This window comes from Pelobates fuscus, chromosome 7 (assembly GCF_036172605.1).
Source record: "Pelobates fuscus isolate aPelFus1 chromosome 7, aPelFus1.pri, whole genome shotgun sequence".
NCBI lineage: Eukaryota > Metazoa > Chordata > Amphibia > Anura > Pelobatidae > Pelobates > Pelobates fuscus.
The window spans coordinates 113,458,315-113,483,405 of record NC_086323.1 but is presented as its reverse complement, the minus strand read 5'-3'; the positions used below and the strand labels follow the sequence as shown (position 1 = coordinate 113,483,405).

General features: G+C 40.9%; 1 protein-coding gene across 1 annotated transcript in view; it reads left to right on the top strand.

Moving 5' to 3' along the window:
- CSNK1E (casein kinase 1 epsilon) overlaps nt 1–25,091 on the top strand; it is a 68,490-nt gene that overhangs the window by 32,177 nt on the left and 11,222 nt on the right. Inside the window, exons 3-6 of the mRNA XM_063426442.1 lie at nt 5,271–5,381; nt 8,756–8,904; nt 13,030–13,258; nt 15,427–15,597. Coding sequence (XP_063282512.1) covers nt 5,271–5,381; nt 8,756–8,904; nt 13,030–13,258; nt 15,427–15,597 — 660 coding nt within the window. The remainder of the gene's footprint in view (nt 1–5,270; nt 5,382–8,755; nt 8,905–13,029; nt 13,259–15,426; nt 15,598–25,091) is intronic.

The following is a 25,091-nucleotide window of genomic DNA, read 5'->3' as shown; positions in this document are numbered from 1 at the left end:
ACATGCTCAGGGTTAAGAGTAATGGGAGTTTGCACCCAGACCGCTTCAGCTAGTTGAAGTTTTCTGGGTGCCTACAGTGTCCCTTTAAATTTGAAATTCACTTTGAATTTCTGGCAATTTTCATTTTAGTAACCCTGCCTGCAATGATTAGATACAATGTACTATGGCATTTTTTTTTCTCTCAAACAGGAAAAAAGAAAAAATTTTAATTTACACAGATAATCGTTATCAAGTATATTGAGACCATGGCCATGTTTACTAGGCTACGGTCTCAATATACTTGATAATTATCTCTGTAAATTAAAATTTACTTTTTTCCTGTTTGGGGGGGGGGGAAACAAATGCAGTAGTAGATTGTAGCTTTGACTCGTGCTTATAGGAGAGAGTATATCTTCACCGCTTCCCCCCGTGTGTGTTTTTTTTCTTTGTGTTTTTTTTTTGTTTTGTTTTTTTTCTTCTCTCTCTTTTTACTGGAAAATGTAAAACACCTTTTAAATTGCAGCAAAGTATTTTACATTTTCAGACCGATAATTGTCAGCGGACGTTACCGTTGAGTACAGACCAGATACATTTAAAAAAAAAAAAAAAACTGAAGCCTTTGCGTCTGCAGCTGTATGGTTTGTGTTCAGCCAGCAGTGAAAGAGTTCTGTCGCTCTATGCAATCTCCTAAACTCAATTACTAGACGGTTTTGGGCAGCTTCCTTAACTGGAAGCAGTCTGTGTCTCAGCCTAGGATACATAGTGCTCAGTCATGTGCATAGGCCTCGTCTAGAGGAAGGATATCCCCTGTATTCCCTACGGCTTGCCATAGTCAATGACATGCCCAGGGATATGTGTGTGTGTGTTGCATTGGAATAAAAACAGGATGTTCTTTCCCTCCAGAGAAAGAGGGAAGGAAAGACAGCTGCATAGAGAGGGGCTCCTTCTGGGGGCTTACCAGCTGCTCTTCCGCACACCCTAGACTCTGGAAGGGTACAGTGTGCGTTTTTTTAAAAGGGGCTGTGTTATGGAACCCCAGGGAGATTATGTTCATGAAGTGGAAGAATTAGGCCAAGGAGGAGTAATATTGGGTTCAGGCAATTTTGTGGGGGGGCTGCACTCTATAAAGCTCAAGTCGTCGTCGTCCCCCTCCCCCCAGTGCCATTGACTCTCTTATATATGCAGGGTTTGGCGCATTACACACAGAACACAATCTTACCCAGGGCCGTCTGCAGCGTGGCCTAAAATTAAAAGTTTTAAATTTCAAGTTTTAATTTATTTTAAACGTATGTCATTTAGAGTTATACTAAAATACTAGTAATACGTGACCACCTCCCCATCATCCCACATGTGCTCCAATTAACTGTTTTACGTCCAGATACAACAAACCTATTGCAAAGTACATACAGCTCACAATGACTGTCTTTTTCTTCTTTTTTCTTTTTTTACTAAATGGAAGGCCTTTCAAAACTGTACTTTCACGTGGGTTGCTGTCTTTTCCCAACAAATGTAGTCTTCATGGTGACACGTGGAAGCCACTACAGATGACTGTCACTGTTGGAAACGTTGTGACGCACTTTTTAATGTTATGCAACAACATTGCAGCATCTGTCGCTTTGTAAGGACATCAAGGAAACCGAGAATTGTGAATTTTGATTTGTGGTAACCAAATGTACTTTGGAAATCATGTTAAATGCAACACTTTCTCACTTTATCTTTTTCTTTATTTTTATTTTTTGAAAGTATGAATAATATCTGTTAGATGTCTTCTGTAGATTCTAATACTGGGGCTTTACTGGATGCTGATCTTCAGCTATAGGACTGCAACTCCCATTAAGTGGGAAGATTGTTATGTAACTTGTCATTTATTGTTTAAGAAAACATTGACTATACCAGTGAGGGCTTAAAGATTGTACTTCAGCTATTGTAGGTTTTAGACTAGTTCACATGCCGTCCTGTCAGCCCAATTAAACCATGGTTAAACATCATAGGAACTGTAGTCAACAACACTTGGTTTGCAGAGCGTAATCTTCACTTGGCTAGCTAAGCACTCCCTTTCTCCTCCCTTCCTCCCCCCAAACTCACTTGATTACACAAATTGCATGTGGAGCTACCATTTTATTGGGTGGAATGGGTGGGGTACCAGACCTGTGCCGTGGCACACTACACAGAGACAGATGGATAGAATCTGTTTAACTCTCATCTCCATGCTGTGACCATGTACTCATTGGCTAAATATTTACTCCTACGGTGCATAACTTGCATATTTCTTTATGCAGCTCACCGTTTGCATCACTAAGTCATGCACTGTATTCTTTCGTTTTGTTTTACATTATGACTACTTAGTAGTTATGAGACCGTCACAATTCAAAATATATCCATTGAGTAATTTGTTTAAAATGTTGTACTCACAGATTCTAGTTCAACAATGAAATAGTGTGTGTGTTTTCTAGTGTTTTTTTGGAGGGGGTGGTTGTCTCCTCCTTTGAATTAGTCTAATTGACAGAGGACAAATATGGGTGACTAGAAACTATTACTGACATTTAAAACGCACCAACAAGATTCATCAGCGCTGCAAAATGTGTGGGGTGGGGGGGGTGGGGGGGTACAATATTATTATTATTATTATTATTATTGGCATTTATGTAGCGCCAGCAGATTCCGTAGCGCTTTACAATATTACGAGAGGGGGGATTTAACTATAAATAGGACAATTACAAGAAAACTTACAGAAACGATGGGTTGAAGAGGACCCTGCTCAAACGAGCTTACGGAACAGGAAATGGCAATCAAATAAGGTGGGAGTGAAGCAGAGCTGGAGGAGAGAGTAAAGTGCTGCCCTTTAGGAGAGAGCAAGGGACAGTGTGTGTGTTAGTTAACCACTTGAACAATTATTTGTGGCAAGTATGGTGGTTGGACCACCCATGAATATGTGTATACTATACCATTGTACAGCAGTAGTGAAAATGTAGACTCACTGTAAATAATACAAATCTTGGCACTGAGGACCCTGTTAGACAGTGAGGCTTAAACCTCTTGCACCTTTGATGATCTCAGGCAGTACAATTGTTTTAGACAACTCCCTCATAATTAGCCCCTCACAATGTGAAAGGTAAATAGTCTGTTAGGACCTCCAGGCACAAATCATTGTTTGTACTCTTAGTCAAGCACGTCTATTAAGAATCTGGCTATTGATATAATTACAGCTTTGGCTTAGCACTAGCTATGAAAAAGTTGATGGCCATCATGGTGATTAAGTGAGTATCCTTTTCCTTCACAACATCGTCTGCTTACTGCCATTTTTCTTTCTTTCTTTTTTTTTTTTTTTTTACAAACGCAGCCTTAAAATCAGCTGAAACGGTTGTTAAAGGGATGCTATAAGTGCCAGGAATACAAAGCTGTATTTTTGGCACTAAAGCTCACTCTGCCTCCCCCTCCTCTCTGTTGGTGACGCCTCCTCAGACGTCCCTCGATAAGTGGGCACTAATGCACGAGCATTAGTCCTCCCCATAGGAAAACATTGAGTCAATGCTTTATTATGGGGAAATAGCGGACACTGGATGTCCTCATGCAGAGCGTGAGGATGTCCAGCATCGTTTGGGACGAAAGCCTGTTAACATACAGGAAACTTCCCCCAGTGGCTGTCTAGTAGACAGCCACTGTGGGCAGTAGACTTAATGCTGCAATGTAAACATGAGACAATTGTAAAAGTATCTTTTAGGTTAAAAAAAAAAAAAAAACACTATAGAGCTGAGAATACAAACCTGTTTTTTCCCATAGGAGAGCATTGGATGGCTACTGCGTATGCGCACCAAAATGTGCAGTGTCAGTCAGATAATCTCCACGAGACCATCTGATTGTTACAGAAGTGCCACTAGAGGTAGGATAAGAAAGCATTGTCGTTCGTGCAGAATGACAATGTTTTCAGCTGCAGGGTTAGAACAAGAGGCACATATCACACAGACCACTTCATTGAGTGTTCATTTAAACACAATTTAAAATATTGCCCTTTTCTCCCAGAAATGTGCATACATGGGCGGTAGACCTGCATCCATATCCTAACTCCCAATATAAACATTTGTCGCGGTTTATAACTTTTAGATAAAGGAAATTAAGTGTTTTGGTTCATAACTCTATTATTCTGTACCTCCTATGAAGGTTTTTTTATTTTATTTTTTTTATTTCTTCCTTTAAAGGAACACTATGACATTTGGAATTCAAAACTGTATTCTAAACGCTATAGTGAGTGACTATCACAAACTTATTAGAAGCCTCCCGCGTGTATAAGGGGTTAAAAATCTTTGTTTTCACTCTCCTTAATTTCAGCACTGAGTTCCCTCGGTATGGGCTCAGCCTCCTCCTTCCGTGACGTCATGCTGATTGAGGACCAAATGCATGAGTGCTGCACAATTTAATGCTTTCATATGGGTAGAAGATTCTGGACATCCTTAGCCACTAGAGGATGTCTTAACTATGCAATATAAACATTGCAGTTTCTCTGCAACTGTAGTGTTTTCACTTGCAAGGTTAGGGGGACAGGGACACTGCACCCAGACCACTTCAATGCGATTAAGTGGTCTGGGTGCCTATAGTGTTCCTTTAACTGTACAGTAAAGCAGTATCCTAGGTATGCATACTGTGTATATTATATAATGTGCTGTTTATGGATATGAAAATAAGCTGGATTCTATCTTGGTAAAGAGGTTTTTGAGGATTATTTGTGTTTTACTTTAGTGTAATAAAGTACTCTGATTTCTTCTCCACTTGCAGTAGACAAAGGCTCTGTGGTTTTAAAGTAACCAACATTTATTTTTCATTTCCCAGTGAAGCTACAATAACAGACTGTAATATGTGTTGTTGTTTTTCATTCAATCTAGGCCCCTCTTGAAAACGTCTTATTTGCATTTGATTATCTATATTGTGGGGGTCTGTATTATCCAGCTCCCACTCTCCCCATTTTTAACCTAAATACTTCTAAATACTTCTTGTTTTCAGTTATGGCAGCTATTGCAATTGCATGACTTATAAAAGGTAGTAAAGGGTGTTTAAAGTCCATTGAGGTTTCCCAAACAACTGAAGGCAGCATAGTCCAAGAGGTAGATTCCAGGTCTTGTTGAACTGCAACTCCCTTGATACCGATGAGCATGATAGGGTTTGTAATTCTAAATCGGTTGGGAACTGAGCTGTTGGCTGCCTCTTATGAGGGGTGCTGTGTTTGTGTGTGGGTATTTGGCAGGAGGGGAGTGGTTTGTGTGTGGGTAATAAAACAGTTGTTGGTTGTGTTTTCACAGGTGCAAACATTGCCACTGGTGAGGAGGTCGCCATTAAACTGGAATGTGTGAAGACCAAGCACCCCCAGCTACACATTGAGAGCAAATTCTACAAAATGATGCAGGGTGGAGGTAAGATACAAATATTGCAATGCGACAACCTGTAATGGCAGAATGTCTTCTGTTGTACTCTTATGGCGGACTATGTGTCATGTTTGATGTGATAATTAAGGATGCTAAAGCAAAAATGTACTTTTACACAGGTTCACAACAGGCAACAAATATTTTGTGCATAAATTCAAAATCGTAGCGATATTAGCTATAGTACAGCTCTAACTGCTCCTAGTAGATAAAATGCCAGAAGAAGATGGTGACACATGCAGGGGAGAGCTTCAGGTAAATTTACATAACAAGTTGGCTTCACTCCTGGGTATATATTCTCTCACTCTCTATCCCCCTGAGGGCCTTGAGAGGGTCTCAAGATGAATAGAGGCACAGGGACCACAGTTTGAACACCATTGCTCCCTGGCAGTCATAGATGCTAACCCTAAAATTGTCAGTTATTTGCTCATTAACGATATTCTTCACAGCATTTTAACCCCTTGAGGACCAAACTTCTGGAATAAAAGGGAATCATGACATGTCACACATGTCATGTGTCCTTAAGGGGTTAAAGGCCTGTCCCAATGGGGATATTTATTAAAACTGAGCTCTTAAATGTTCTTGACAACTTATTTGGGAACCCCGTCCTATGGGGCTTTATAGAAGTAGAGTTAAGCTACTGCTTTTGAACTAGTTGGGCATAGAAGCATGGGCAGAGTATAATGAAAGTTGCGGGGCCTGACAGCCGAATAAGGCAGACGCATGTAGCTGGTGCTCTTCGATGAAAACCTAAATCTCCTCATTTTTGGTCGGGGAAATGCCCTGTTTTCGACAGACAACTGGCTATTTGTATTTGGAAACAATTTACCAGCGGTCTTTGAGATCTTAAGAAAAAATAAGCTATACATTACTGGCAATGATTGGTTTGGCGGCCCGTGGACATGTTTATGGTGGGGGAAGTGGCCTTTGCCTTGACTGGCTCCATCCTATTTTTGGACTGCTGAGGGATATCCCTGTCCCCACTTGAGTGCAGACCTGTTCTCTGCTGAGATTTTTGTTAACCTGGGTTTATTGCCCAAGGCCTATTTTCTAAGATGGCTTCCCCTTAGAGGCCTACGCCTCATCCGGTTACTGCAATACTGGCCTACCCGGAGGGGCAACTCAATCAAGCCTTTGAGCGACTTTGGTCGCAATTCTTGGCCAATATATGTCAACAAGCGGAAAGTCAAAATCAACTGGAGGTTCTCCTCTAACCCCTGAAGGATATTACAATTCACAGTGGACCTACCAAGGCATTGCCATTGAGAAGGCAGAGGAAGAAGTTGTAGAGGGACCTTCAGTTCTGAAGGCCAAGTCATGTCTAGTCACCACCCTCCTAAGCCACTATATGAACGGGCACACCTGCCTAGTGGGGATCGACCAATATTGATTTTATAGAGCCGATAATCTGTGAACTTTCAGGCCAATGGCCAATACCTTACCAATATTATGTACATTTACCATTTTGAAAAAAGAAACCATTTCTACACAAATTTACTTAACTGAACATGTTTATTATTTATTTTTGCCAATGTTTTTATTTTTTTTTAAGTGGTAACTGTACAAAATATACAGATTTTATTTTTCCAAGAATATTTAGTGTACCTCTCCCCTCCCTGTCCCTTAGTGTACCGCTCCCATCCCCCCTCCCCCTTAGTGGTCCTCTCCACTCCCTGATGTGCCTCATTACCTCTCTTGTAGCTCGGTGGAGCAGACTGTGGTACAGGAGCTTCAGTTTCCTGTACCCGGCCGGACTGACAAAAAATACTCTCTGTGAGCACTTCCTGTCAGTCCGACAGGGTACAGGAAACTGAAGCTCCTGTACCGCGGTCTGCTCTGCTCCACTAGACCACGCTGCACTGAGTGACTGGTAGGGGGAGAGCTGTGCGCTTCCTGCCGGTCACTCCATTCTTGCGCCCCCAGAGCCGGTATGCCCTAATGCGGCAGTGTGTTCCGCCTTATTGACGCGCCGTCCCTGCGTGCTTTGGCCTCTCACGTTATCGGCAATATCCGTATCGATAGTGGCCGATACCGATATTTGCCAAAATCAGGAATATCAGCCAAATCTATAATCTGTCTATCCCTACTCCCTAGGCACAGCTCACATTCGCAGGGGCCCCTCAGACTGCCCAGGTGGCTTATATTCTGGGGAAAGATCCCAGGAACCTCTTCTAAATGTGGAATGTGGCTGGACCTGTGAGAAGAGTGCACTTTATTATACTGGGACTTGGGGCACATACCTTGCGATGGCAGAAAATTTAGTTTGGAGGGCATTGGCTGAGTGTCTGTTTCAGCAGTAGACACCATTTTGTTTTTATTTCATAGTTGGCACCCAGTGGCATTTTAATTTAATATTGGTTTCCTTACAAACATGGATGGTAAATTTTGCAGATTTTTATTTCAATATAGGCTATTCCTCATTGTGATTTTTATATCACAATAAGGAATACCAGAAGGTTTAGTAGCATTTTATTTTTTTAGGAGTATAGCACAGTTTGTATTTCTAGCTTATAGGGGGTGCTGCTTACTAGGCTTACCTAATTGTGTATTAATAACTTATAGCTGCTCAGTGTTGCTTCCTTTATCATCCTGTCATGGCATATATTTTATTGTGAATATACTACAAAAAAACGAATTTAAAATTAAATAATAATTATGGAAGTTGCAGCCCAGTACCATTGTGGGGTTGCAGTTTCACTCCCCTTAAGGTGACTTTGTGTCTTGGCTCAGTCAATTTAAAGAGTAGCCTATAACTCATCTGTTGTAGGTTGACCAGATTTAAAGTGCAAAAAAAACCTTTTTGAAACTTTATCAAGAAAAACAATGCACAGTGGCTGCAAGTCTTTGATGTAACATGTAACATGTGACCTATTTGCAACAGTATCATGAAGTCATATCCTTTACTTGCATGGATGTTGCAATTGGTCTCTGAACTTGTGGAGATGCAGAGTCCATTTTACGTTTTTAAAGTGACCCTGTTAAGGTCTTTTAATCTGGTTAGTTTATTGGGTAAATATCTAGTAAACCCCCCATCTCTGTTCCTTTTTATAACATAGTAGTCTCTCTGTCAGGATAGAATGATAAAGGGAAATAATAGAAAAGTATATTAGTTGGGATAGGCTGCAAAAGGATGTTCTGAATAAGTATCATCTGGTGTTCTGTATTAGTGACCGGCTCACTTAACCAGGGATTTGTCTTAAAAATGTAAAATCAATGCTTTCTTACCTGGTTCATTTTCCCCCTAGAGTCACTCTTTTTTTTATTTTTTAGTCATGTTTAATGTAAAACCATACACACGCTTTTTACGACCCTGTTCTTTAGAACCCTTGATTTTATCTGACATGTACCCAATCTCTTGCTGGCAGTGGGGATCCCATCCATCAAGTGGTGCGGGGCGGAGGGAGACTACAACGTGATGGTGATGGAGTTGTTGGGCCCCAGCTTGGAAGATCTCTTTAATTTCTGCTCACGCAAATTCAGCTTGAAGACTGTACTTCTCCTTGCAGATCAAATGGTAAGTTGAACTAAAGACACATCTTAAAGCCGGCATCTGGCTTACAGCCTGGAATAATGTTTGACCGTATTTTTCAGTTTTATGTCACATTGTGTCCTAGGAGACTACTTGCAAGGAATGCATAACTTGCCGTTTGTTTTACTTAACTTTGAATAAGAACTCCACTTTTTGGCAACCTGCGCAGTTCAGTTCATTAAACGCTATGAACACAAGGTGCTTCTGGGTGTGACTGGACTTGCACAAAGGGATTAAACACAACTAATGCGCAGTCTGACCAATCAGCTGATTAACATATAACAATGTTTTCAAGCATTGGGGTAATCTAATGCAGGTGACTTTCTATGGTAAAATAAATCAATTCAAACACAAAATTAAACCCTGCACTCAAACTCCCACTACTCCTGGGCGGCAGTTACTTTTGCACTATCCCAAATCACTATGGACATACTAAAAAACCTCCAGTTATTTATATCATTCCAATGGCCATTAGATGTAAGCTCACCTGCCACATCAAGGCAAAACCTTTTAGGTGAGTCCTACACTAACAATTCATCTTGCTGCTTTTAGCTACAAGGTAAAATCTAATGAACCAGAGAGGAGTATGTTTCTAAACCTCTTCATACTCTTTAACCCTAAATACCTTTGGTAAATTCAGGTTCTGGCACATGGCTGGGCATAGTGAGAGTTGCCAGAACACTGGCTATCATGCTTCCAAGTTGTAGTGTGGCCAAGTATTTTGGTAGTAATGTAGAGGTAAAGCAAGGAAAACCACTAAGAAGCTGTCAGAGCTTTTATATATACAATTAGATAAAATGGTTTCAAAACCCAAAAAACAATTAAAACAGGCCTCTGTTGTGCTCATCCCAGTCTGCTAAAGACATGATTAGAGCGGTAAATGTAACTCAGAATATTTGTAGATACAGTATGTTGACTTAAAGCAAATAGATACTGGTCTCCAAACTCCAAGTGATCACTGCGGTAAAGAACAAAGGACCAAAATCCTCCAATTCTCCTCCAAGAAATGGGAAAAACTCAACGGGACACTCCATTCCTTACAGACGGCCTCAGACTTCAGGAAGGTGGTATAGGGTTGAGCCTATTAGGGCCTACAATCACTGCCAAGGTTATTTACTAAACTGAGAATTGTCAGTAATTTAAGTGACTTAAAAGTGAATTTGCAAATGATCTAAAATAATAAACAATTCAAAGTCTGTTACACTTCCACTTTGGTTGTTTTGGACTACAATTTGAAAATCAATTCGGAACCCAAACAGTGGGGTTTACCCTGTGCACATTGAGAAAAAAAGAAGAAAAAAAAGATAATTTTTTTTGTTTTGTTTTTTTGAGATTTTGAAGATACTGGACATTCTCGTGCAAAGCACGAGCACATCCAATGTGACTTCACGGCGTTAAACTCCTTGAAAATGGAAGAAGCACCTCTAGTGGCTGTCTGGAACACATCCAGTGGAAGCTGCCTTAACCCTGCAATGTGAACATTGCAGTTTTTCTGAAACTGCAATGTTTTCACTTGCAAGTTTAAAGAGATGGGGGCCCTTCACTTCGGACCACTTCAATGAAATGAAGAGGTTTGGGTGCTTATAGTGCTCCTTAACTGGCAGTGGCCACTGTAGACCATTTTGTAATCTCATCTTTTAGGCACATCCTTAAAGGGACACTAGAGTCACCAAAACAACTTTGACTTAATGAAGCAGGTTTGGTGTATAGAGCAGGGGTAGGCAACCTTTTAGCAGCACTGTGCCGATACAGGATTGTCATGTCCCGTAGCGTGCCGGTCCTATTTTTTTTTTTAATCGAGGGGTGTATGCTGCTGTATTCTGCTTGTTATTTTTACTGTAATTGCTTTGTATCGTTGTATTTGTGCGTATAAGCAGGGCCGTCTTTAATAGTGACTGGACTCTGGGCAAAGCATTTGCTTGGGGCCCCCTGGACCCTGTCCCCCCTCCTCAGGCATGCAATCACGTCCTCCATCTCAACACAGTGGCGGACCTAAAGTAGAGAGGTGCAAGAATTTTTGGGGGTCTCCCTGTTGCACGGGTGATTAAAAGGTAGATCCCCATCTGTCGTGCAACTCCAGAAATGCATTGACAGCTGGGGCTCTACCATTTACCCATGTTTGCAAGTCTGTATTTAGCACTAAGCAGTTTGTGTGTTTGAATGTTAACAGGTTTTTGTATGGAATATGTTTGTATGTGGTGTTGGCGTGACTGCAAGCATGTATTTGTGTAGTGCTGGTTTTTGAATGCAGGGGTGTATTTACATGTAATTTTGGTGTGTAACACAGACATGTGTTTGTACGTAGTGTTGAAATTTGAATGCAGGGGTGTATTTGTGTGTAGTGCTAGTTTGTGAATGCTGAGATGTATGCACATACACACACACACACAGATCTATACACACTGAAATGCGCACACACACACAGATACACACACACACACACAGACATACTGACACACACACACAGATATACTGACACACAAAGACATACTGACACACACACACACAGACATACTAACACACACACACTGACAGACATACTGACACAGACATACACTTTAAAACCCACCCTCCAGTTTCCTACTTTTCCTGCTGGTGGCTGAAGGTGTTGGGAGTTGGAGTCTAGAGCTCTCGGCCAGCCCCCTCCAATCAGCCTACTCTTCTTTCCCACGCGCTCCTCTCTTTGTGGGAGGAAATGATGCGCGGTCGTCACTTCCTCCCAGTCTGCTGCCGAAAAGCAAGGGGCCTGCTCGCGCTGTTAAAGCGCCTCAGCGTGCGACAGGGCCCCTGCTGACAGGAGCCCACCGGGTGGTCCTTTGCGCATGGGCAACGCGGTGGGCCTCCTTAGTGTGCGGATTACCGGCCAGAGGGTAAGAAATAGTTGAGGCCAGCAGGGCTCACGATGCAGCTGGCCAGTTTACCCCGCGTTAAAGACGGCCCTGCGTATACGAGCTATTATATTGTATATGTTCATGAGTAGTTTATGGTATTGTATATGATACATATGTATGGGGGCTGCTTGTGGAATTGTCTATGTGTGTGTTTGGTAGTGTGTGGGGGCTGTTTGGGGTATTGCATGTGGGGTTGTGTGCATGTATATGGACTGTTAGTGGTGTTTCGTTTGTGCGGATTGTGTGCATGTTTGTGTGTGGGCTGTCCGTATTATTTGTATGAGGGGAGGGTTATTCTGCATTTCTGTGTATATCTAGCAGTGTGGGTGACTTCCAGTGGGGACTAGGGCGGCCACGGGAATGTCAAGGATGGGAGCTGCAACAGCAACTGCGAGCTGCTCTACTACAGTGTGGATTCCTCTACGTGCTGCAATGCATAAATTGAGGATTGTCCTTCACCACCTTTTCGGATTAGCAGATATCTGAAATTTTACCTGGGACTCCTGATAGGTCAGAGCCTGTTTGGCTCTAGCAGCCTTGAGTGCCGTGCAAAGACACCCCGAGTGCCGTGCATGGCACTAGTGCCGTAGGTTGCCTACCCCTGGTATAGAGCATGCCCCTGCAGACTCACTTCTCACTTCAATGCCATTTAGCAGTTAAAGCATTATTGTTTGTCTAGCCCTAGCGACACCTCCCATGACTGGGACTGGTACATTCTGCAGGGAAAAAAATAGCAAGTTACTAACTGAGCTGGAGACACGAAATTCTAAATTAAATAGAATTTGCAATAAAGGAAGTGTAAACATTAGATGATTCTTTACAGGAAGTGTTTAGGAAAGCTAAAGGTGTGACTAGGGCTGCATAAACAAAAGTCATTTAACTCCTAAATGACAGAGAATTGAGCAGGGAGACTTAAGGGCATTATGTACACACCAAAACTGCTAAAGTTGTTTTGGTGACTCTAGTGTCCCTTTAGTTCTCAAATAACCTTTTTAATTTATTTATTTTTATTTGTGGAATGACATGTAAAGAGGTAAAGTGATTAAAAAAATAAAATGTGAACAGGATAAGAATATCTGCTGGGGCTTGACATTTACAGAGTCACTTGTAAATTCAAGGTCGAAATAAAAAGTTAAAGTTGATTAAAATAAGATTTCACACAAAAAGTAACTTTACGTAGTCCGTCTTCATATCCAACTTTTCTTCTATATTTCAACAGATCAGCCGTATAGAGTTTATTCATTCTAAGAACTTCATTCACCGAGACGTTAAGCCCGATAATTTTCTAATGGGGCTTGGCAAGAAAGGTAACCTGGTTTACATCATAGATTTTGGCCTTGCGAAGAAATATCGTGATGCTCGGACGCACCAACACATCCCTTATCGAGAAAACAAAAACCTAACTGGGACTGCTAGATATGCATCTATCAACACCCATCTTGGTATAGGTAAGTGAAGTCTGTAAATGCACTACTTTTGTCATTGTTCATGAGCTGCAGGTGCAGCTTACCTAGTGATATCCTTGTAGCAATGTTTGTTCAATTGCCGAGCAGAGCGTTTATGGCCACAACAAATTGTTGTCCATACAGAATGATCAGATGTAGACCATCATTATCTATCTCTGTATTTCTATCTAGTGCATTTAATATTTTGTATATGTAAGACTCTGTTTGATGCCTTATTATTACTAGTTACGTTATATTGGGGAATATTTATCAAGGCAAAGCAGGTGCTAGTTTAGGAGCAAAGCTCTAGAAACCAATGTATTGGTTACCATGGTGATTGCTCCCTGATTAGCACCTTTTTGTTTTTTTTGCCTTGATACATCTCCAGCATTATGTTTTGCTACACAGATCCTTTCTTGCTCTGTGCTACATGGCTAAGCATCAGTTCACGCCCCAGACGGGCAAAGAAAGATGTGTTTAGACCTGAAATGAACCAGTGGTGTGCGGGAGGCTATAATCTGTGAGATGTTAAAAGATTTACATTCAGACACCATAAAATTGTGCTGCATCTCATTTCACACCTTCAGAAAAAAATAACAAACTGTCACTGAAACAGAATGTGATGTATGTACGGGAGTAAAACCTTACCAGGAGATAAGAATTCATACTTAAAGGGACACTCCACTGCTGAAATAAAAAAATCACTGTTTAACACCTTAACGTCGTTGCTCTTTAAATGGGCTTTAAAGCCGTTGTGTTGGCATAGAACACTGAAATAGCTTTGAGCCCTGGCGTACCCGGGATACTTGCCTTCCTGGCACTCCACTGCCCAGGCAGTCCTCCCATGGCAAATCAGGCCCCGGGGGGCCATGTGATTGCTCTCAAAGAGCGATCACATGGCCACAATAGCTGCCTGCAGATCTTCCTGCAGGGGGACAGCCTGGGCTGTCAAGCAGTCCCCCTGCTGGTGGGAAAAGTAAAACATTATGATCTAAATAAAAATAATAGATGCATATCTCTATCTCATGCCAATTAAGTGTGTGTATTTGTTTAATTTTGCATTAACTATCCACTTATTTCAGGTTGAAGGGGTTTTTCCCCCACCACAACTTATTTGATATGTACTTAACAAGTAACGCCAAACCTCCATAGCAAGCCAGTAACAAACCTCATGCTGATGAGTTGCATTAACAACTATACAGACTACAAATATTTAACCCTGCAACTTTCCAAAACACCATAAAACCTGTACATGGGGGGACTGTTGTACTCGCGAGACATCGCTGAATACAAATGTGTTTTGTTGCAGTAAAAGCCAACAGTATTATGGCATTCACATTTAAAATGCCACGCAAAACAAAAACATTTAAAAAACAATCTTAATTTATCACTTTTTTTAGATTTTATTCATAACAATTGTTATATATGTGTGTATATAAATAATAGTTTGTGAAATGAAAGCCCTGTTTATCCTTAACAAAGTTATATATAGTACGTGTGGGTGCAATTAATATGAAAGAGGTGAATTACAGTTGAACCGACCTATAGCGCAAATTCTAGGTTTGGTTTTGATCAGAACATGTACAATTTACTCTGTCCTTAAGGGGTTAATAGATGTACCCACAATGAAAACGTGCGTTTCATTATGTATTTTTCATTGAGGGTATTTTTAAAAACTGCTTGCAAAAGCTGCAGATATCTATGAAAGCTCCCCTTTTCCCCCCACCCAGACCTTCTGTGGCTGTCCACAAAGACTTCCCAATGCAGATGAATGAGCAGTCTTTGCAAAGCAGGTGCTCTGGGCTATTGCTGCCTCTTGAGTTTAGCTCCACTGAGCTAACCAAACCAAAGAGTGACACGACTTGTAGTCTGCTTGAAAGCCAAGGAGGTGTAACAAGGTTCTGTTTCTATTGAAATCTGCACTGGTAAAATAAAAACACTCTTACACATAAAACATTTCAGCAAGCTAAAGTGGTTTTGATGGTTTGAAGTGTCCCTTTAATCTATTCCAAAATGAAGTGACCTAAAGAATCTCATTATGCTTTAGATGTTTGTTTTGTGCCCAGTAGTTAAATGCATCTGGATTAGGTTAAATTAAAGAGACTGGGAGGCTAAGTCCCCTATAGAAGTGCCTACTGTTCTATTTAACATTTTCTATTACTTCCCTGCAGAGCAAAGCCGTCGTGATGACTTGGAGAGTTTGGGGTATGTGCTCATGTATTTTAACCTCGGATCACTTCCATGGCAAGGATTAAAAGCTGCAACCAAACGGCAGAAGTATGAACGGATTAGTGAGAAGAAAATGTCTACACCTATCGAGGTTCTGTGCAAAGGCTACCCAAGTAGGTACTTCATTGGAATTGTGGGCCATAATGTGTGTTTTTTAATCTTTGTATTAAATAATTTACAGTTTCTTTTTGAGCTGTTTGCAAAGTACATTTACCCGATCAAGAGAGGTTTATTCCCCTGCTGATTTTGAGCGTTTGCTTACTGACAAAGAAATGATCAGTCTATAATTATATAATGGTAGGTGTATTTTTTTTTTTTAAATTCTTTATTTTTGCGTGCATATAGGTAACATCGTTGTAAACTTGCCCACAACAGCTCATGTTCACGGTTTCAACAGACCTTTACAACAGCTATGGCTTTCACATCTATGCACATTTTTATAAGATAAAGTTAATTTTAGAGAAAACACTTTGTAGCAGTAACGGTAGTGCCCTATGTGGGGGTGAAGTGAGTGTGGTGCTGCTATCTCTCTGCCCTAGAGGGCTACCCCCCTCACCTTTGTTCTGTATAATCGTTTTCTAAGTGGTCCGCAGTGCAGTGGGGGGGGGGGGCAAGGAGGGTGAGGGTGAGGGTATCATGGTGTAGTGTGGTTTAGTGGTATCTTTGCTTGGTATACATCTGCCACCCTATGTGGGTACATGTGGTATGTTGGCGGCGTTTGGCGCATTTATGTAGTCTAGTTGTGTCAGCCACTAGGTATTATGGGTTATGTGAGGGTAGCAGTGTTGATTACACTAAGTGGGTCTCATTAGGAAAAGCAATGCATCATTGTATAAGCATGTTAAAAACAAATGGGGAAAAAGAAAAACGGTTGGTGATTATGTTGAGATTGATTCTCTGGCTTTATGAAACGTTCCATCTGCGTGGGTGGTGGAATGGGAAATAGGGGAGAGTCACTTTAAGTTGGCTTGTCGGTGGTTACTCAAGTGGGCGATCCGCCTGGGGAGGTTCTGGAGGAGTTCCGTGGGATAAAGTCCCGTATGTTGTCTGGGTTCAGTTGGGCTATGCTCTGTCTGGACGCCGGTGCCACTTGTAGGATGCCTGTTGCTTGCAGGTGAGTTTCAAGCTCCTGTTTGTCTTGCGCCTTATATGTAGTCCTGTTGTGAGTGAATAAGGCTCGAGGGGTGCCCCATCTGTATGGGATTTCTCTGGCCCGAAGATGGTTTAGAAGGGGTTGCAGGGCTTTTCGCCAGGCTATTGGGTTCCTGGTCAAATCTGGGAATACTGTTAGCAATGCCCTCTCAAACAGTAGGGGAGTTTTTCCCCGCAGTGCGGTCGTGAGAGAGTTCTTGTCAGTTAGTGTTTGGAACCGCAGTATGAGGTCCGCTGTCGGTGCTCGGGGCGATTTCGGCAACCTGAACATGCCATCAATTTTCATAGTTTTCACCCGCTTCGGTGGGAGCAAGACTTCGAGGAGGCGCCTGATGTAGTGGGGTAAGTCATCCAGGCCTATCGACTCTGGTATCCCCCTCAGCTTTAAGTTGTAGCATCTTCTATAGTAGGCCATGTCTGCCGCCAAATCTTTGCGGAGTTCCGCCAGCATTGCCTTGAGTTGGTCGGCTGTGACCGGGTCCCCAGTCTTTGGGGGTACCTGTCTACTGTCCGGTGGGTGCCTGTAGGGTGCTCCTTCCAGGATGTCAGTGGCGAAATCCTCCGAAGAGTAGGAGGAGAGGTCGTCTTGCTGCGCCATTTTGGGCCATGTCCCTCCCGTGGGGGCTTTTTTCGGCTTTTGCCTTTTTAGATTTCCTGCCCATGGTCTTTCAGCCCATGCTTGGGTTGTTTGTGGGGTGGTTTGGGGCCCGATTTCCACCATATATCTCCATTTTCGTGAAGGTCCGAGACGGAGCTCCGAGAAATGCGTCCTCTCAGTTGCTCTGTTGGCTCCGCCCCCTGGTAGGTGTATTTTAACAATGAGAGACAGAAAAATGAAACCACAATCCAGAAAAACACATGTCAAAAAAGTTATATTGATTTGCATGTCAATGAGTGAAATACGTATTTGACCCCTACGACTTTGTACTTTGTACTTGGTGGCAAAACCCTTGTTTTGGCTGTGTGTTTTGGGTCATTGTCATGCTTGAATACCAATCCATGACCCATTCTCAATGCCCTGGCTGACGGAAGGAGGTTCTTACCCAAGATTTGACGGTACATGGCCCCGCCCATCGTCCCTTTGATGCAGTGCAGTTGTCCTGTACCCTTAGCAGAAAAACACCCCCAAAGCATATTGTTTCCCCCTCCATGTTGAACGGTGGGGATGATGTTCTTGAGGTTATGGGCAGCATTCCTCCTACAAACACAGTGAGTTAAGTTGATGCAAAAGAGCTCGATTTTGGTCTTAACTGACCACAATACTTTCACCCAGTTCTCTGAATCATTCAGATGCTCATTGGCAAACTTCAGATGGGCCTGTGCATGTGCTTTCTTGCAGGGGGGATTTCAGTCCTTCACGGCTTAGTGTGTTGCCGATTGTTTTCTTGGTGACAATGGTCCCAGCTGCCTTGAGATTATTAACCAGATCTTTCCATGTAGTTCTGGGCTGATTCCTCATCGCTCTCATGATCATTGATACTCAACAACGTGAGATCTTGCATGGAGCACCAGACCGAGGGAGACTGACCGTTATTTTGTGTTTCTTCCATTTGCCAATAATTGCACCAACTGTTGTCACCTTCACACCAAGCTGCTTGGCGATGTTCTAGTAGCCCATTCCAGCCTTGTGTAGGTCTACAATTGTGTCCCTGACATCCTTGGACAGCTCTTTGGTCTTGGCCAGGGTGGAGAGTTTGGAATTTGATTGATTGCTTCTTTGGACAGGTGTCTTTTATACAGGTAACGTGCTGAGAGTGCTCCTAATCTTGGCTCATTACCTGTATAAAAGACACCTGGGAGACAGAAATCTTGCTGATTGATAGGGGATCAAATACTTTATTTCACTCATTGACTTGCAGATTATTTTATAACTTTTTTGATAAGCGTTTTTCTGATTTTTTTTTTTTTTTTTTTCTGTTATTCTGTCTCTCACTGTTAAAATACACCTACCATTAAAATTAATTATCATTTGATGGAACTCGGGGCGGGGATGACGACGTGACGTCACGCAGGGAGCGTAGCGTGCACGCCGCCGCGATGAGCTGAGCTGGAGTCCCACGAGGGTATGAGGGAGACACCGTCCGTATGAGAGTGTGGCTGCTTACCTCGACGAGCACGACGAGTGTTTACCCCGACAGATCCCGTTATTGACTGCCAGATGAGTATGCCGCCCCGACCCGTAATACCGGAGAGACAGCCGATGATGCTTTTTGACGCCAGGCTCCTACTATCAATCTCCTAAGCCTACCACCACCTATCTCCCTCCGCTTTTACTTCCAAGACAACTCAGGCATTATAACATCGGCCCAGTACCCTCCCTGAAGGGAAATAAGACTGAGAAGGGAGTTGCAGCACTTGCAGGGGGGAAGGAAGGAAGGAAATCCTGATAAGAATAAAAAAAGGGAAAAGAAGAAAAAAGTGTCCCACTTAACTGAGGGGAAAAAAGGACTAGAGAAATGACGACAAGGAAAACGGCAGAGCAAAGACAAGACCCAAAGCTTCCCCCAAAAAAAGACCGTGAAAAGAAGGAAAAGCAAGAAAGGAGACTTTCACATTTTTTCAATGCAACAGGAGATAAAAGCTCAATAGAAAACTCCTCGGTATCAACGCCAAGCAAAATGATATTAAGTAAGCCAATGGGAGACCCTAATGAGAAAGACCCACAGGAATGCTTAGAAGAACAAATGATAACCCCAGCGTATTTAAAAGAGTGTTTAAATCTACAGTTGGAACAAATAAAACTAGAAATGCAGGGGAGTTTTGCAAACTTAAAGCAAGACATAGCATCAATGGGTCAAAAGGTCACAGTCAACGAACAAAAAATAGAAAACCTGGAATTCCTCCTTCAGAAGCAAAAAGAGACCATTGAGAAACAACAAGCGATGTTAAACGATCTACAGGAGAGATCTACTAACTTGGAGGATAGAGGAAGAAGAAACAATCTAAGAATAAGAAATATCTCGGAATCTATTTCACAAGAAAATTTGGGAAATTACCTTATGGAGTTTTTTAAAGCTCTTAAAATTCATATTGATGATAAAATGGATTTCCTTGAGAGATCACATCGCCTATATAAACCAAGAACACTTCCGGATGATCTTCCAAGAGACATAATTATCGCCTGTCATTCTTACTCCTTCAGAGAAAAAATTCTAAAAGCAGCAAGACAAACAGAAAGAGAACAAGGGAAATTTAAGGACATAAAGGTTTTCCCAGATCTCTCTTTCCAGACAAGGAAAGCGAGGAAACTCTTTTTTCCAGCTACTTTACGTTTAAGAGAAAAAAATTTAAAATATAGATGGGGATTTCCCACCAAACTTATAGTCTCCAAAGACGGGATCACGCATACATTTGATTCACTTGAAAATGCAACTAATTGGTTGGAAAATATAGTTTAATTAGGGAGAGAATTGAAATCAGTTGGTCGACAAGGTCAATTCAGGATGGAGTTTGAAATGGTTTTTGTGAATCACAATGGGAAAAGAGTGCATAGGGTTTGGGGGAAAAAACACAATATGGGGGAAAATTAAGTGGAAATTAAGTTAAAAGACACATTAATAATGACACTTATTCCTCACGGAGAATATATTAAAGTATTTAGGAATGGTTAATTTTGTAGGACGGAGTTGCACTTTAACAAAAAAGGGGAATAAGTGGGGGGAAAGGAAGGAAAGGAAAGGGAAAGGGAGGGGAAAAAAAAAAAAAAAAAACTAAGAGAGAGTAACTAGGGATAGGTAGAGTAATAGATAAAATCACATTTACACAAGAGGATTAATTTTTGACGTGAGAACAAGGGGGGTAAAATTAATATGAATTAAATGGAAGAGACACTCACGTAACACTGGGCTAATTTAAAAGAGGAAGAGGCTATCCACAAGAATTTATTATTGAATAATATTAAAAATAAAATTTAGAGTACAAATATAGACAAGGGGTCCACAAGAAGATAAATTAGAATCGTAATTACATCTAGATAGTAGTAATAGTACTTTTTGTTAAGGGTGGTAGGGAACACGACAGAGGGTGGAGACTAAAGTGCGGGAGAGACTGATTTATAGATGGGGAATCCCAATCGGGAAGAACTAAAAATCGTGTAAAGTTTGTCTATCAGAGGGAAGTTGGGGTCATTGTTGAAGCATTTTAGAAGGTGGGAAAACGAAGTAGTATACGGGGACGATTACAGTTCAGCTCTTAATTTTTCCTTGTCTAGGGGTCATCCTGATGAGGACTAGATTCCATTCAGGTTTTTTTTCCTTTTTGGTTCTAAACCCAGAGGTTATTACCCAGGGTTATCAGTATGAATGCCCCTCAGATATGAGGGGAAGAGGTATGAATGGTGCTGTATGTGTGGTAGGGGCAGGGGCTTGTTATCAGATAAGGATTGTTATTAAATTCAGCTCCAATAAGAATATAAACAATGGACTTTGGGCAGTGTACAAGAGGATAAAAAGAGAGAATGGTTAAATTTTTATCGTTAAATGCTCAGGGTTTAAACTCTCCCAATAAGAGAGCGATCTTGTTCGACTACATTAAGAAAGAAAAAGCTCAAATAATTTTCTTACAGGAGACGCATTGGAGAAGAGAGGATTGGATAAGATTTATCCCTCAAGGGTTTCCAATAGTGGCATGTGCCTCATTAGACAAGCAGAGGAAAAGAGGGGTAGCCATTATGTTAACTGAGGATATTGATGCTAAAATTATTTACCAAGAAAAAGATGAGGAAGCCAGATTTATTATAATGATAATTAAAATTCAAACAGAAATCTATACACTAGTTAATGTTTATGCGCCTAATAACCCCTCAAATAAGTACTTTTATGATCTTCTGGACAAAGTAGAAAAAATAAAACAGGGAAAATTACTTCTATCGGGGGATTTCAACCGTATATTAGATGTAAATCTTGACAGGAAATCATTAAATCCCGCTGGGCAAAATAAAGCTGCAATAGCTCAGGCAGCACAATTCCAAAAGATAATTAAAAAATATGGCCTACTGGATATTTGGCGGGTGTTCCATCCACTCGAGAGGGATTATACATGCTTCTCCAGATCATATCTCTCATATTCGAGAATTGATCTAATATTGGGCAATGACGCCCTGGCCAATAGCACTAATAAAGTCCTTATAGACGAAGTTACATGGTCAGACCATAACGCTATGATTTTGGAGGTGGATATAGGGAATAACAGGGAAAGAAGAACAAACTGGAGATTAAATGACAACATTCTCTCTAGTAAAGAAAATAGAAAATATATTGAGGAGATGTCAGATAAGTTTTTTCTCGAAAATGAGACTGGAGAGGTGTCGACCCCAGTGATATGGAACACATATAAATGTGTCATAAGAGGGTACTTAATTAAACTAGGTACAATCGAAAAAAAAAAAAAGGGGAAACCTCTGAGGGATCTTTATGTGGATTACTATAAACTATCCAGTGAAAACAAAATCTCTCCAACACAAGAGATCAGTGTAAAAATGCTGTCAGTGCAAAGCCGTATAAATGAACTATTATGGGAGGAGAAAACAAAAACTTTACATTCCTTAAAGATAGATTGGTATTATAAGAGCAATAGGGCAGACAGGCTGCTTACAAATAAATTAAAAAATAAAAAAATAATGAGGAGGATTTATAAAATCGAGACGGGTAAAGAAACGTTATTATGCCCCAAAAAGATAGGGTTAGCCTTTAATAATTATTATAGCCGATTATATAACTTAGACCCGGTGGGACAACAACTCCCCTCATCAGAATACTTTATAAAAAGGAAAATGCCAAAAATAACTAGAGAACATCTGAATGAGATAAATAAACCAATAACCTCAGAGGACATTATAGTAGCAATAAATAAGTTACAGATGAATAAAGCCCCTGGCCCTGATGGCTATTCAAATAAATTTTATAAGATATTTAGGGACACTCTATCGGTACGCCTCGCAGGGGTATTTAATTCGATAGTGGAAAATCGGGCTTTTCCCAGTGAGATGCTTCAAGCCAATATAGTCCCAATTCTGAAGCCAGATAAAGATCCAGCCAAATTAGAGAACTATCGACCTATATCTCTTCTGAATGGGGATGTAAAAATCTATGCCTCAATCATAGCAGACCGTTTAAAAATCTGCATTCCTGCTTTGATTCACCAAGACCAGGCTGGATTTATCTCCGGCAGAGCAGCCTCAGGCGGACTTAGGAGAATTTTGGATGTGCATGAAGTAGCGATCAAGAAGAAGGTCTCCCTCCTGACCCTGTCATTGGATGCTGAAAAAGCGTTTGACAGGGTCAGATGGGATTTTCTGGGAGATACACTGAAGTCGTTTGGTATAGTTGGGGCAGTATACGACGCCATAATGGCGTTATATGCAGCTCCCTCTGCCAGGACAATAGGTCCAGGAATAGAAGCAGACTGGTTTAACATTAAGAATGGTACTAGGCAGGGCTGCCCTCTGTCCCCGCTACTCTATGTCTTAACCATTGAGCCTCTGGCAGAAGATATTAGGCAGAACGCGCAGATTAAGGGTTTTTTGTTTAACAATATAGAGCATAAGATTAACCTATATGCGGACGATGTTCTGCTTATGTTGCAGAACCCTAGAACATCAGTCCCGGAATTGATAAAAATATTAGACCAATACAGTAAATATTCAAACTATAAAATTAACACTAATAAGACTACAATAATGGCAACAAATCTAGTAAAAGAGGACAAGGAATATATAAAAACATCTTATGATTTCATCTGGACAAAGAGATATATTTCGTTTCTTGGCATTAAAATACCAAGAAACATAAATAAAGTTATAGAGGTCAATTTTCTCCCTCTCATAAAAAATACTAATAAGATTCTAAAAGAATGGGTTAGCAGAGAGATTTCCTGGATCGGGCGTATAAATACCATCCGTTCATATATTTTGCCTAAGTGGAATTATCTATTTAGAATGGTACCAATACAGGTTCCAAATCCTTGGTTAAAAATGATACAGGCAGCTTTTTCGAAATTTATTTGGAAGGGAAAAAAAACGAGAATAAGCCTCCAGCTACTATCCAAGAAAAGAAAAGATGGAGGTCTAGCTGCCCCAAATATAATAGAATATCATAACGCCTGTATGTTGGCACACACGGTTAATACCCTAAGTACAGACCAAAAGGATCAAGCTTGGTACCAAATTGAGCAATCATTAGTAGAGATAAGTAGTCTGTCTGCTCTGTTCTGGTCAACTAGGAAAAAGGGGGAAAAAAAAAAATTAGTCCGTCCAGAAAACTCAAAGATTATTGATAGCATTTGGAGATTCTGGAATAAAACTAAGAAAAAATGCAAAATAGAATATAGATTATTCCCATTTTTACCTATAGAGGTGATTAAAAGTAACATTGATGACATTAATATTAATGGATGGACACAAAAGGGAATTAAGTATATACAAGAGCTTATTGACACAAAGGAAATAAAGCCATTTAACCAGTTACAATCAGAGTTTGGGATAGACAACAAGGAGATATTTACATATCTAAGAATTAAGTATTATCTGGCGAAATTTTTGGATTTCCAGCACAGTAGAAATATTAGTTCCCTTAAAAAGATTATGGAAAACTATAGCACTAAAGGTCACATCTCCAGATGCTATGAATTTTTAAGGGATTTACAGAAATCCTCGGACTGGAAAGCTAGGATTAAGTGGGAAAAAGATCTACATATTGGGATCCCTGAACAAGACATGATAAATGCCATAGTTAAAGTTAACAAATCGGTACATTGCTTAAATATAGTAGAAAACTTTTATAAACTCCTAAACAGATGGTATATGGTCCCAGTAAAATTGGCTAAAATGTATAAAGATCAGAAATCGGTATGTTGGCGATGTGAGGAAGGCTTGGGAGATTATCTCCATATCTGGTGGAACTGTAAATCTTTAAGTAACATATGGAAGTGTGTATCCCATCAGATTCAAAGTATGGGTCAGAAAGTTTTCTGTTGCATTTGGGATGGCCTGCTATGCCAAATGAGTTAAGTAAGCTGATAACGCACATTTTACTGGCAGTCAAGATAACAATAGCCAGATATTGGAAAAGTAATAAGGTATTAGAGTGGAGAGAAATTAAAACACAAGCTATATACCAATGCAAAATGGAAACGGGGATAATTCAAGGTAATTCTGTAGGTCTGAAGGAACCCAGCAAATGGGAAAAGTTAGTTGAGAAGTTTACTGCTAGTAAGGATAAGGTATAACGCAGAGTCTTCTAAACCTGCCCCGAAGAGTGTGTATGTTCCCGGAGGAATACCAGCTTTACCGTACTTAATAAAGAGGGTTGAGAACAACTGAAAGGCATTTGCCTGATTCCTCCGGCGGTGTGGATGAGCATGGGATGAGTTTTTATTAACTTCAATCTTTATTTTGGTGTTAAATGGGGACATGGTTTCCCAAACTAGTTAAAAAAAAAAAAGAAAAAAAAAAAAAAAA